Source organism: Panthera pardus, unplaced genomic scaffold (genome assembly GCF_024362965.1).
Source record: "Panthera pardus isolate Hobbes unplaced genomic scaffold, ASM2436296v1 HiC_scaffold_18, whole genome shotgun sequence".
NCBI lineage: Eukaryota > Metazoa > Chordata > Mammalia > Carnivora > Felidae > Panthera > Panthera pardus.
This window is the reverse complement of record NW_026526743.1, coordinates 20,598,506-20,611,313: the sequence shown is the minus strand read 5'-3', so window position 1 is coordinate 20,611,313 and position 12,808 is coordinate 20,598,506. Positions and strand designations below refer to the sequence as shown.

The window sequence follows — 12,808 nt, the reverse complement described above, 5'->3', positions numbered from 1 at the left end:
CTTCTTATACTAAGAACTGGGAAAATCTCTCTTGAGTGAAAAGAAACAATTACCAGATCTCAACACCAACACACAGAAGTTGGATTATCTTATGAGGAATTTAAAGCAGCCATTATAAAAAATTTTCATTGAGCACATACAAACACTTGAAACAAATTAAAAATATAAACTCGCAACATACAGAAGATACAAATAAGGAGCATATAAGAAATTTTTTTGCTGAAAAACTCCAGTAATGAAAATTTAAAAACTCAGTAGATGGGCCCAACAGCAAAATGGAGTGGTCAGAAGAAAGAACCAATGAGGGGCACTTGGGTGGCTCAGTTGGTTAAGCGCCCGACTTCGGCTCAGTTCATGATCTCCTAGCTCGTGGATTCGAGCCCCACATCAGGTTCTGTGCTGACAGCTCAGAGCCTAAAGCCTACTTCAGATTCTGTGTGTGTCTCTCTCTCTGCCCCTCCCCTGCTCATGCTCTGTCTATCTCTGTCTCTTAAAAATAAATAAACATTTAAAAAAAATTTTTTTAAGAAAGAACCAGTGAACTTGAAGATAGAACAGGTTAGAAATTACCTAATTTGAACAAGAGAAAATAGAGTGGGAAAAAAAAAAAGAGCAGCCTCAGGTTCCTGTGGGACTATAACAGAAACTCTAATATTCTTCTAATCAAAATCCCCAAAGGAGAGATCGAGTGTAAGACTGAAAAAAAGTATTTGAAAAAGTACTTTTTGAAGGTGTTTGAGAATTTCCCAAATTTCACAAAAGATGGAAACTTACAGAATCAAGAAGCTGAGCTAATGTCAAATAGGATAAACCCAAACAAATACATGCCAAGACACATAACAATCAAACTTCTGAAGACTAAAGATAAAGAGGGGTGCCTGAGTGGCAGAGTCAGTTAAGCATCCAACTCTTGGTCTCAGCTCAGGTCTTGATCTCAGAGTCATTAGTTCAAGCCCGGCATTGGGTTCCACACTGAGCATGAAGCTTACTTTAAAAAAATAAAAATAAATAAATAAATAAATAAATAAGATAAAATAACATTAAATAAAAAATAAATAAATAAATAAATAAATATGAAATCTTAAAAGCAGAGAAAAACAATACTTATCCAAAGGGGAAAACTAAGTCGAGTGACAGCAGGTTTCTCATCAGAAACAATGGTGCTGAAAGAAAAGAATGGTTAACCCAGAATCCTATGCCCAGCAAAAATATCCTTCACAGAAGGAGGAGAAATGAAAACATTCTCAGATGAAGGAAAAGAGTTTGTTGCTCATGGAACTACCCTAAAAAATGGCTAAAAGAAGTTCTTGAAACAGGAAATGATAAAGAAGAAATGTTGGGACATCAGGAACAAAGAAAAGGCAAAAGAGTAAAACTATTAATAAATGAAACAGACTTGCCATCTCCTCTTGAGTTTTCTAATGTATGTTTGATGGCTGAAGCAAAAATTACAATGTTGAATGTGGTTCTCATTGTATGTAGAGGAAATATCTAAGATAATTGTGTTATAAATGGGAAGAAAAAAGGGATTTAAGTAAAGTTTCTAAACTTGATTCAAACTGGTAAAATAGCCACACCAGTAGACTGTGGTAAGTTATGAATGTATAATGTAATAACCCAGAACGACCATTAAAAAATCTGTACAAAAAGATAAATTCAAAAATACTATAAATAAATAAAAATGGAATTCTAAGAATGTTCAAGTAACCAACAGGAAGGTAAGAAAAAGAAAACAGATGAAAAACAGTGAGCAAACAGAAAACAAAATGACAGGTACGACCTAACAAATCAATAATTACATTAAAGATAAATGATCTAACTACAACTACTTAAAGACAGAGATCGGTAGAGTGGGTTAAAGAAGCACAAGAACTTATTTCAAACACAGCATTAAGAAGATTGAAAGTAAAAGAAATTCGGAAAGATAACACTATGCAAACATTAATCAAAAGAAAGTAGTAGTAGTATGTTAATATGAGATAAAGTAGGTGTCAGAGCAGAGAAAATTACCAGGACAAAAGGGTTATTATAACAAAAGGGTTAATCTACCAAGAAGACATAGCAATCCTAAATATGTGTGCACCGAACAGTAGAGCTACAAAATATGTGAAGCAAAAACTGGCAGCCGAAAGGAGAACTAGACAAATCCACAAATAAGTTGAGGACCTCAACACCCCTCTTTCAACAACTGATAAAACAGAAAATCATTAAGGATATAGTACTTAACACCATCAAGGAACAGGATGTAATCAACATTTATAGAACACCACACCCAATAACAGCAGAAGAGCCAATGGATTGAATCAATAGAGTCAAACTAGAAATCAGTACAGAAAGGTTAAAAAAAAAATTCTAATACTTAGAAACTAAACAACACACTTCTAAATAACCTATGGGTCAAAGAACGTCAATACCTATGGTCTCAAAGCCTTGAGATGACACTGAACTCAGTGACAAAAGGCAACCTTGTTGTATCAAACCTTGTAGGATACAGCTAAAGCAGCAATAAAGAGAAATGTATCACATTAGAAAAGAGAAAACATCTGAAATCAGTAATCTAAGCTCCCACCTTAAGAAATTAGAAAAAGAAGAGCAAAATAAACCCGAGACAAGCAAAAGGAAGAAAATAATAAAAGCAGAAATCAGTGAAATTGAAACATAAAAGCAATAGAGAAAATCAGTGAAATAAAAAGCTAGTTCTTGGGGTGCCCTGGCTGGCTCAGTTGGTGTAGTATGCAACTCTGAATCTTGGGGTTGTGGGTTCAGGCCCCACGCTAGGTGTAGAGATTATTTTAAAAAAATAAAATCTTAAAAGCTAGTTCTTTCAAAAGCAAAATTACAAACCTCTAGCCAGACCTCATAATGGCCTGGAGCATTAGAAACTCAATCTCAACTCATTTTGATACCAAAGTTTGAGTCTCTGTTCTAGCCTGTATTATAGCATAGTTAGTTAAGAGCACAGATTCTGGAACCGGACCACCTAGGTTTGAGCGAGTTGATATATTTGAGTCATTTAGAACAAAACTGCCTGGTATTTTATGAATGTTACACAAATGTTAACCATGGCTAATTCAAAATGATTATGGAGAGGGGCACCTGGGTGGCTCAGTCAGTTAAGTGTCTGACTTCAACTCAGGTCACGATCTCGCAGTTCGTGAGTTCTAGTCCTGTGTCAGGCTCTGTGCTTACAGCTCAGAGCCTGGAGCCTGCTTCGGATTCTGTGTGTGTGTCTCTCTCTGCCTCTCCCCCACTCATGCTCTGTCTGTCTCAAAAATAAACATTAAAAAAAATTTTTTTTAAATGATTATAGAGAGCAGGAGCAAGACCCACTGAAGAAAATTCCAGTTACTCTACATAGAAAGAATATATTACTGCTACCTCGTTTCTAAACTCTACTGGACTAATAAAATCTGAGAACAAACATCAGATCTACCACTGATAATTTAGGACTTTCTAATATGCAATACTACTCAACGTTACATTCCGGCGGCTCACTAGCAATGTTTCTTACGAACCTTGAATATCATTACATTTATAAAACCATACAACCTTGTTGTAACACAAACTGTTCTTTTTTCTAGAAGTATGCCTATTTGACCCAAAAACTGGCAACACCAGAAAACACCATAACTCAAAAAGGCAAACAAAAAATTGTTTTTTTTTTAAATGTATTCGTGAGTGATTTGTTATCCTTAAAGAGGATAATGAGAAAAATATTTGCACTCCAGTAGGAAAGAGAGCAAAAAATACAAATACTTCCTAGAAGGAAAAGCAGCAAAAAGAATAAAATACTTTGATATAACTTGAACAAAAGAATTGCAAACTTTCTTCTACACTGCAAACTACAAAACATTGAAAGTTTTAAAGACCAACATAAGTTAGAAGGATACCCATGTTTATGGATTGGAAGGCTTACTATTTTTAAAATGACAGTACTCCTAAATTGATGTACACATTCAACACAATTTCTCTCAGAATCCCAGGTGATTTTTTTTTTTTTTTGGCAGAAATTGACAAGCCAATCTTAAAATTCATGGGAAAACCCAAGGGACCCAGAATAGTTGAAGCAGCCATGAAAAAGAGGAATAGAGTTGGGAGACTCACACTTTCCAATTTCAGAACTTATTTTCAAGCTACAGCAATTGAGACAGTGTGATACTGGTAGGAGGACAGACATAAATCAGTGGAATAAAATTGAAAGACCAGAAATAAGTCTTCACCAAAAATAAACAGTCAATTGATTTTCAACAAGGGAGCCAAGATAATTATGGAGAAAGAATAATCTTTTCAGCAAATGGTGCTGGAATAACTGGATATCCACATGTGAAAGAATTAAGTCAGACCCCTCCCCCCAACCCCCCCCCCCATATACAATAATTAACTCAAAGTACAGCAAAGACCTACTTTAAGAGCTAAAGCTATAAAACATGGAGAAGACAGGAAAAATTCTTCATGACCTTGGAGTAGGCCAAGCCTTCTTACAAGGATCAGCACCAAAAGCATGAGTGACTAAAGAAAAACATGGGTGAAGTGGACTTCATCAAACTTAAAAACTTTTGTGTTTCAAAACAAATCATCAAAGTGAAAAGACAGCTCACAAAATGGGAGAGAATATTTGCAAATCCTCTATCTGATAATGCACTTCCAGGATATATAAAGAACTCTTTCAGCTCTTTCAATAATAAATACGGGCAAAAGATTGGATAGACAATTCGAGAAGATACATAAATGTCCAGTAAGCACATGAAAAGATGCTCAGCATCATTACTCACTAGGGAAATAAGTCAAAACCAAAATAAGATACACTTTCACCCCCACTCAGATGGCTAAAATCTAAAAACAACAACAAAGACAGATGATAAGCGTTGGCAAGGATGTGAAGATGTTAGAACTCTCATTGCTGGAGGGATATATAGAAGGGTGCAGCCTCTTTGGAAAACAACTTAGCAGTGGCTCACGTGTTAAACGTAGAGTTGCCACGCGATCAGCAATTCCACTGCTAGGTAACATACCCAAGAGCAATGAAAACCTATATCCGCATAAAAATTTGTACATGAATGTTCATAGCAGCGTGATTCAGAATGGCCAGAAAGTGGAAACTACCAAAATGCCCATCACTTGATGAATGGGGTAAACAAAATGTGGTACAACGGAATATTATTCAACCGTCAAAATTTAGAATGAAGCACTGATACATGCTACAACATGAAGGAACCTTGAAAAAACACTGTGCTACGAAGCCAGTCACACAAAAACAAATATTGTGTGGTTCCACTTATATGGAATGTCAAAATATGCCAATCCTTAGAGGCAGAAAGTAGATTGGTGTTGGATAGGAATGATGGGAAGGAAATAAGGAGTGAGGACCTACAAAAAAAAAAAAAAAAAAAAAAGGAGTTACAGCTAATGGCTGTGGAATTTGGGGGGACTGGGGAGATGATGAGGATATCTTAAAATTAGATTTTGGTGATGTTTGCACAACTGTTAATACTAAAAGTCAGGAATTGTACACTTTAAAAAGGTGAATTTTATGGCATGTGAATTATATCTCAATAAAGCTATTAAAAAAGAATAACTATCCCTTCGCTATCTAGTAATTGTACTTTTAGGAATCTGTCCTAAGGAAATGCATTCATTCATTTGTCCCTCCAATATTTATTGAGTGTCACTGTCCTAGTGGGTGTTGTTTTAGGTGCTAGCTATACAACAATGAACAAATTAAGGAGCTACGGAAGCCTCCCCACCCCCACACCTTATCCATGTTTTCAGCTATGTGAGGTCAGCCACGGTGAGAAGCAGATAATCCACCTCTGACCTATAGCCAGAATGACAGTAGTAGCCTGATTCAATGTCACATGCCTGCATCACTCACCTTACTACATTCATCTCATCACGTAGGCATTTTATCATATCACAAGAAAAAGGGTGAGTGCAGTATAAGAAGGTATTTTGAGAGAGACTACATTCCCATAAATCTTGTACGGTATATTGTTACAATGGTTCTATGTATTTTATTATTGGTTACTGTTGTTAATCTCTTACTGTGCCTAATTCATAAGTTAAACTTTATCATCGTGTACAGGAGAAAACATACTATGTATCCATCCATTCGGCGCCTTCATGGTTTCAGGCGCGACTAGGCAGGAGCCCACTGGGATCTTGGAACAGATCCCTCGCAGATAAGGGTGGAGGAGTGTAATCAGATACAATGATTTGAGGACTTTTTCAAAAGGATGTTCGTAATAACATTAACTTCAACAATAATAAAAAGCTGGGAACAAATGATCCACTGGCAGACAAATTACGGCATATGGTAGAATGTTATGTAACCATTTAAAATTAAGTTTTCACAGAACAGTCATTGATGTGAGAAAATGATACAATATAACGTGAAATAAGGAAAATGCCACATGAAATATCCTACCACCACTATGAAATCAATATTATCTCTGTAGGTAATGATGTTGGATTTTGATTTTAGAGCCCACTTTTCTATCCATTATTGTTTCTTTTTTTATGTTTTCCTAAATCTCCTATAATGAAATATTGTGCCTTTATAATCCTAAAATCCACATTTCTGTGAACAACCAAGCAAAAGCGCTGAACCGTTGCAGGTGTTGCCTTCTAAATGCTTGTTATAGGTTTGTTTCCTTTGAAGTTAAGAAAACAAAGCTATGAGGGAAATCTGGTTTGCTGCTGAATGAAAGTGGGATTTTTCATATGCCGATATGAATATGGAATTGTCCAATCTCAAAGAGGAGAGAAAGTATCAACTCGTTATTAGAGGCTGTCAGTTTTTCTTTGTGGCATATTTTCTGTGTTCAAGTTGGTGGAGTTTTGCTTCTTTCAGTATCCACCTGTCAACAATTCTTATACACCGAGAGCTGTCGTTAGCGAGTGCTCATCATGTGCTAGGCATTTTAAAATAGTACCACATCCGGTCCTTCCGCCAGGCCTCACGGCAACTCTGAGGAAGGTGTAAACATCCCTCTTTTGCACATGAACCAGTTCCAGCACATGAAGGTCACACAGCTGGTTTATGTCAGAATCCGCAAGCTAGCACAGGTGCTATTGACCCCAGTTGTGGGTTTTTTTTTTTTTTTTTAATGTTTATTTATTTTTGAGAGGGAGACAGAGCATGAGCGAGAGGGACAGACCCAGAATCCAAAGCAGGCTCCAGGCTCTGAGCTGTCAGGACAGAGCCCGACGTGGGGCTCGAACCTGCCGACTGCGAAATCACAACCTGAGTGCAAGTGAGACGCTTAACTCACTGAGCCACCCAGGCGCCCCGACCCCAGTCGTGTTCTTGACTGCTGCGCTGTGCCACCTGCTAGAGACCCCCCGAAGTGGAAAGTCGAAGGCCTTGCTCCAGGAGGGCTTTTCAGCCTGATGGAATCAGGTGCACACACAGAGAAAAGGAAGCAATAGGATAGTCTGGAGTGTGGAAAATTCGGAAATAACAGAACACCAGAAGATTCTGTACATAGTAACTGTAAGAGAATTTAGAAGGAAATTGCGGACTGCATTTGCCCATTTCCAGAATATGTTTTTGCCATTGTCTGCTTCCTCTACTTCATATTATCTGTTTGTTTCCTCTTTAACTAATGTTACAAGGTTTAAAATGCAGTATATTAAAAGGTAAATAAGCAGTATGTGTATGATTTTGGTTTTTAGATGGAATTGCTTGAAGCTAGGTGTGCTTTCTGCTTCATTTGTAACTTGAAATGTATCCAGCCGGCTAGTTGCCCACGTGCCAGCATGCAGTAGGCTTCTGATCAAGTCTTTAACCACCTAATCTTTGCTTGTTGCAGGCGACATGGCTGTATGGCATACAAATGACAGGCTTGCTCTTGGTGTGCATTCTTCAGTTTTTTAATTCTATGATTCTTGGATCATTGCTGATCAGTTTTAATCTTTCAGTATTAATTGCAAGAAAACTTCAGGTAGGACATTATTTTTGTCCTTTAAGCAAACTCTTTTTTAAATTGTGTGGTTGCTTGGGCCTTATTTTTATACAGCACACAAAGGAAAATTTATGACCAGATTCCCACTGAAAAGCACCGGACCCATTATTTTTTGTTTTGGTTTGGTTTTTGGTTTTGTTTGTTTGTTTGTTTGTTTTTATGTGCACGGTGTAGCATCTCTGTTGTCAAGCTTTCTGATGTGCCACCCCTTGTTTTGACATTTACTTTTGTCTTAGAGAATGGGAATCTCAATTCAGGGATTAGCCAGAGATGCTTATTTGAATGCATGCCATTGATTTAAACCTGAAACAAAGAAGAAAAACTTTTTTACTTCTGGTGTGTGTGAATTCAAGAGTAAGAAGAACCTGTTGCTTGGGGACATATGTTCATCCCAGTGTCTTTCGAGTTGCTGGATACCTTATTATTGGTGACACAGTAGCACTACTCCCTACCGCATCGTTCCGTATCGTGGTATTGATTTTTAAGTGAATTTAGATTAACTCTGAGAATTTTGAGAATCTAGATACATACATTCAGAAATAAGGGGACATTCCTGGAGTGTCACATTTGAAAACATTGACCTGATATTTTGGTTTTATTAAAGAATTCAAATCTCTTAAAGTTACATGAGATTTAATTTGTTTTTCTTCACATAATGTCACAAGGCCTGTTTTCTTTTTCATAAGCATATGAGAAACATTTCTCATAAGTACTTTTATATCAAGAAGCTGTTTTACTTTCTGCTTTAGGAAGAAAATATCCTGTCATGGACAAGCTGTCACAAAGATTTTTTTAAAAAAGGCTTCAGTTGATGATCTAAAACAATAGTTCTCATTCATCCTTCTAACTTTAGTTATAAATAAACATCATGCCTATTTAATTCTTCAAAATTATTAGTTATTATTATATTTGATGATCTGTAAAGTTAATCTGACAGTTATAAGCACAATTTATCTTTTATTATACTGGTAGGTCTTTAATTTGCTGTGTCGTCTGTGATACATGAATTAATGGTTAAATGACCACGAGATTTGTTCAGTCAGTGTATCCTGAGTACCTTCTGGCACACTCCATACTCTAGTTGCAAAGGTCTAAAAAAAAAAAAAAGACTAGGACAGTTTTCTGATATTATGAAGCTTTATATTAAGGGATTCATTTACATTTATATTAGACATTTACAAGCATTAAGATAGTATATAACCTCGTGAAAAGTAGGTGATATTTTCCACATATTTTCCCAGTATGTTGCATGATCTCATGTTTTAAATCCTTAAGTAATCTCATCTTAAATGTCTCTGAAGTAATTTAAGAATTAAGACTCAGCTGTTTTCATTTCTAGAAAAATCTGAAAACTGGAAGCTTCCTTAATAGGCTGGGGAAACTATTATTACATTTATTTGCAGTTTTATGCTTGACACTTTTTCTCAACAACATTATTAAGGTAGGTTAATAAAATGACATTTAATTTATGAATTAAAGTTACCTAAAGAATGACCAGTTCTCCTTTTAACAAGCTCAGTTTTTACTTTGTTTCTGAAACAGTTATTCTCTATCTCAGTCATTGATTTCTGCTCATTTTTTAAATATGTTCTAACTTGAACTCACTTTTTGAGTCACTACACTTTTTAAAAGCTCAACTTTAAAGGCATTAAACGAGTGTCTCTCTAATTGTAAAAAATTCTACTTTTTAGAGAGCGTTTTCTTGCACTATGGTACAAAGAAAAAGATGACATGATTTTCACTGGGTTAAGTTGATAGATGAACAGGCAGGGCGCCTGGCTGTCTCAGTTGGTGAAGCGTGCAACTCTTGGTCTCGGGGTCGTCAGTTCGAGCCCCACGGTAGGTATAGAAGATTACTTAAAACAAAAGAAAAGAAGAGAGAGAAACTAGCTTTACTGTTGGAACCACAGTGATTTATTGAAACGATTTTGCCCCTCCTGGCAGGCTGGTTTCAGGGCAGGAGACATCCGCATGTACGTTGGCAGTCCCTCTTCCTGTCTGTTGACTCTCAGAGACTCTCACTCATCCGGCCACATTAAACACTTCCACTCCAGGTCCTTGTCGCTAGTTCTTAAACCCCACACAGTTCAGTACTTATCAAAAGCTTACTTGAGCTGAGCAATCAGCGTTTCCGAAAGATTGGCTGAAAGATACGCAGTTCACCCATTCCCCCGCTCGAGACATTTAGTCATCCGTGCCTGAGTGAAGCCAGTAGAGCGCTGCATGCCTGGACCATTGATTCTTGACTTCCCAAAGAATACCATCTATTGAGTCATACTTGATGTCTTGCCAGCTACATACAATGAGAGGAATTAGAAAAAATTTGTCTTTGAGACTCCTGCTGTTTTTACCGTACCCATGGGGAAAATTTCTCTTGAGTCTCAGTTTTAGGAGTGTTAGGATCTGTTTTGAGCAACTAGTTTGTTTTAATCTTATGACCTGTGCTTTTATCTCCCTCTGCATTTGCTAGTAGAATGTGTAAGCCCAGATTTGCAGCTCATCTCTAGCAAATGTATTTTATGTACTAACCTCACTTCTGGATTCATCTTACTTTCTTTTCTGTCTTCATTTTCCTTTTGATAGAATTTCTTGACTGATTTATGTTATATGGATTTTTGTAAAGCGTATGTTAAAAATAAAATGATGTGAATTAAAATCCTAATCACTAATGATATGCGCTGGTATTTGTTCACTCTGGGGGCCACCACTGAGCCTTCAGTTGTCATTGTGTGAATGAGTCTTCTATCAATTGTGTCTCCAGACGGAGACCCCAAAGCCAGAGAGGCCCTGTGGGCTCTATACCTGTTTGAGGTCTCAGATCATCAAATTATTGGTTTTCTGATTAAAAAAAAAAAAAATTGTACTCACCTGGCTTCAGCCATCTCCTCCCTGAGACCAAAGAAGCTCATCTTTTATCTATTTTACGTGTTGAACTTCTTTATAAGGTTGAAAAAAGTGATTCTGCTTATAAAAAGGGGGGGGGGATGAAGGAGTGTAAAAGTCACTGTGTTAGAATTCCTCATTTCTGACAACTATTGAGAACATTTGCTATAAACACACACACGCACACACACACGCAGTCCTGTGAAACTGGACACCAGATGTATGTATTCATTGGGAAATTATCAGGAAATCATGCATGAGGCACTAATAGTAATTTTCATTTTCTCCCTCCCTGATAGAAAATTCTTAATCTGAAGTCAGACGAACACATATTTAAATTTCTGAAGGCAAAATTTGGGTTTGGAGCAACAAGGTATGGCTGAATTTAAAATTTATGTTTGCTTTTTTATATTAAATCAGCAGGGACTTTCAAACTTCATAGTGCCTTGAACTATTAATTCCAGGCTCATTTTGAGGAAAAATGTGTGGTTTACTTCTCTTGTTTTGAATTTAATATTTTGCCTTTTCATTTGTTCCCTAGAGATTTCGATGCAAATCTGTATCTCTGTGAAGAAGCATTTGGCCTCTTACCTTTTAATACATTTGGAAGGCTCTCAGATACTCTCCTTTTTTACGCTTACATATTTGTTCTGTCCATCACAGTGATGGCAGCGTTAGCAGTCGCCTTCCATAATCTCAGGTATGGCGTGTTTCGGAAGCCTATGCTGTGCTTTAACGAACTTGCTCTCTGTTGCCGAAAAAGTGCTCCGTTGAAAATCAATCAGACACAGATGCGGTATTGTGCAGCTGAAAGGGGGGACGTAGCCAGTTTAGATTGGACTCCACTCAGTCATTAACGATGGACCAGCTAAGACATAGCAAAAAGGCAGTACCGAGCAGACTGTCCCCTTTGAGCCCTTCCCGTATGCCCCTTTCTATAGACACAGGATACTCAGAGGACTTACTCTACAGGGTTTGTGGGAAGTAAATAAGTTAAAATGACATACAGTGCTTAGAATGGTGCCTCACGCCTGGAACATTCTGTGCATTTTATATGTCATTAGCTCGTATTACTATTAATGACTCATAGTCTCTCTTTGGTTCTCATTGTTAGTTTTCCTGTTGTTTTTCTGCCTTTCTTGGTCTAGCTGCCTTTTTTATTTCTCATGAAGTATCAAGAGTTAACTGTTGTTTTGTTGCATGTTGTTAAAGGGCTTGTAAAGTTGGAGTCCACCAAAGTCTTCAGCAATAATTGGCTGTTTCTAAAAACTTAACATGTCTACTAATCTGCTAAAAGAAAGAGCCAGGGAGTATAAAGACTTTTTAAAAACGTGTGGAATACCTACCTGCAAGGCTGATGGAGGGCTTTTGCATTTACTGTCCGTGTTAAATTGAAAGAAAATTAAGTGTAAGAAATTGAAGCTGCTGTCATTTGTGAAAACTTAATGAAGCTCAGAAGGAAGCCCTTTTTCTCCATAGTTATCTTGCCAATTAAGGTGCTGGTGGGCTGTGATTCGCAGCCACCGGAGAGCTGTGCTGGAGAAGGGCATTAAAATGAGTCCAGATCAGTTGAGATGTTTTATGATTATTAAGAGAGTGAAGCAACATTGAACCATGAAAATACTTCATTGACTATAAACTATTTTAGTATCTTTCAGAAGTGTTCTTAGCCTGATCTCTAGCCCAAGATAAAATCCAGCCCTGTGAAAATAGATGGAAATTATTCTAGACAGCGTAATTTAATATTATTCCAGACACGCCAAGTGTCGGCAGGACTCTAGACTGCATGCAAAGCAGGAAGTTGAGTTGGCCTGCAGTATTTTGTGAAAATGTCTGCCATGCTCAGTGTGAATCTAGGAGCCGTCTCTGCAGGCTGACTTGGTGTATGATTGTGGGTAAGGTTTTAGAACATCCTCATCTACCACGTAGGGGTATTAGAACCTTATTAGAGGAAAAGTACT

The 12,808-nt window shown here is 37.2% G+C and overlaps 1 protein-coding gene across 5 annotated transcripts in view; it reads left to right on the top strand.

Annotated features, from left to right (window-relative positions):
• The window catches only part of DPY19L3 (dpy-19 like C-mannosyltransferase 3), a 78,046-nt gene that overhangs the window by 41,688 nt on the left and 23,550 nt on the right, over positions 1 to 12,808 (top strand). For all 5 annotated transcript variants that reach the window (XM_053906050.1, XM_053906049.1, XM_053906052.1 and 2 more), the window contains 4 exons: positions 7,812 to 7,943; positions 9,304 to 9,405; positions 11,147 to 11,220; positions 11,389 to 11,547. In XM_053906050.1, coding sequence (XP_053762025.1) covers positions 7,812 to 7,943; positions 9,304 to 9,405; positions 11,147 to 11,220; positions 11,389 to 11,547 — 467 coding nt within the window. The remainder of the gene's footprint in view (positions 1 to 7,811; positions 7,944 to 9,303; positions 9,406 to 11,146; positions 11,221 to 11,388; positions 11,548 to 12,808) is intronic.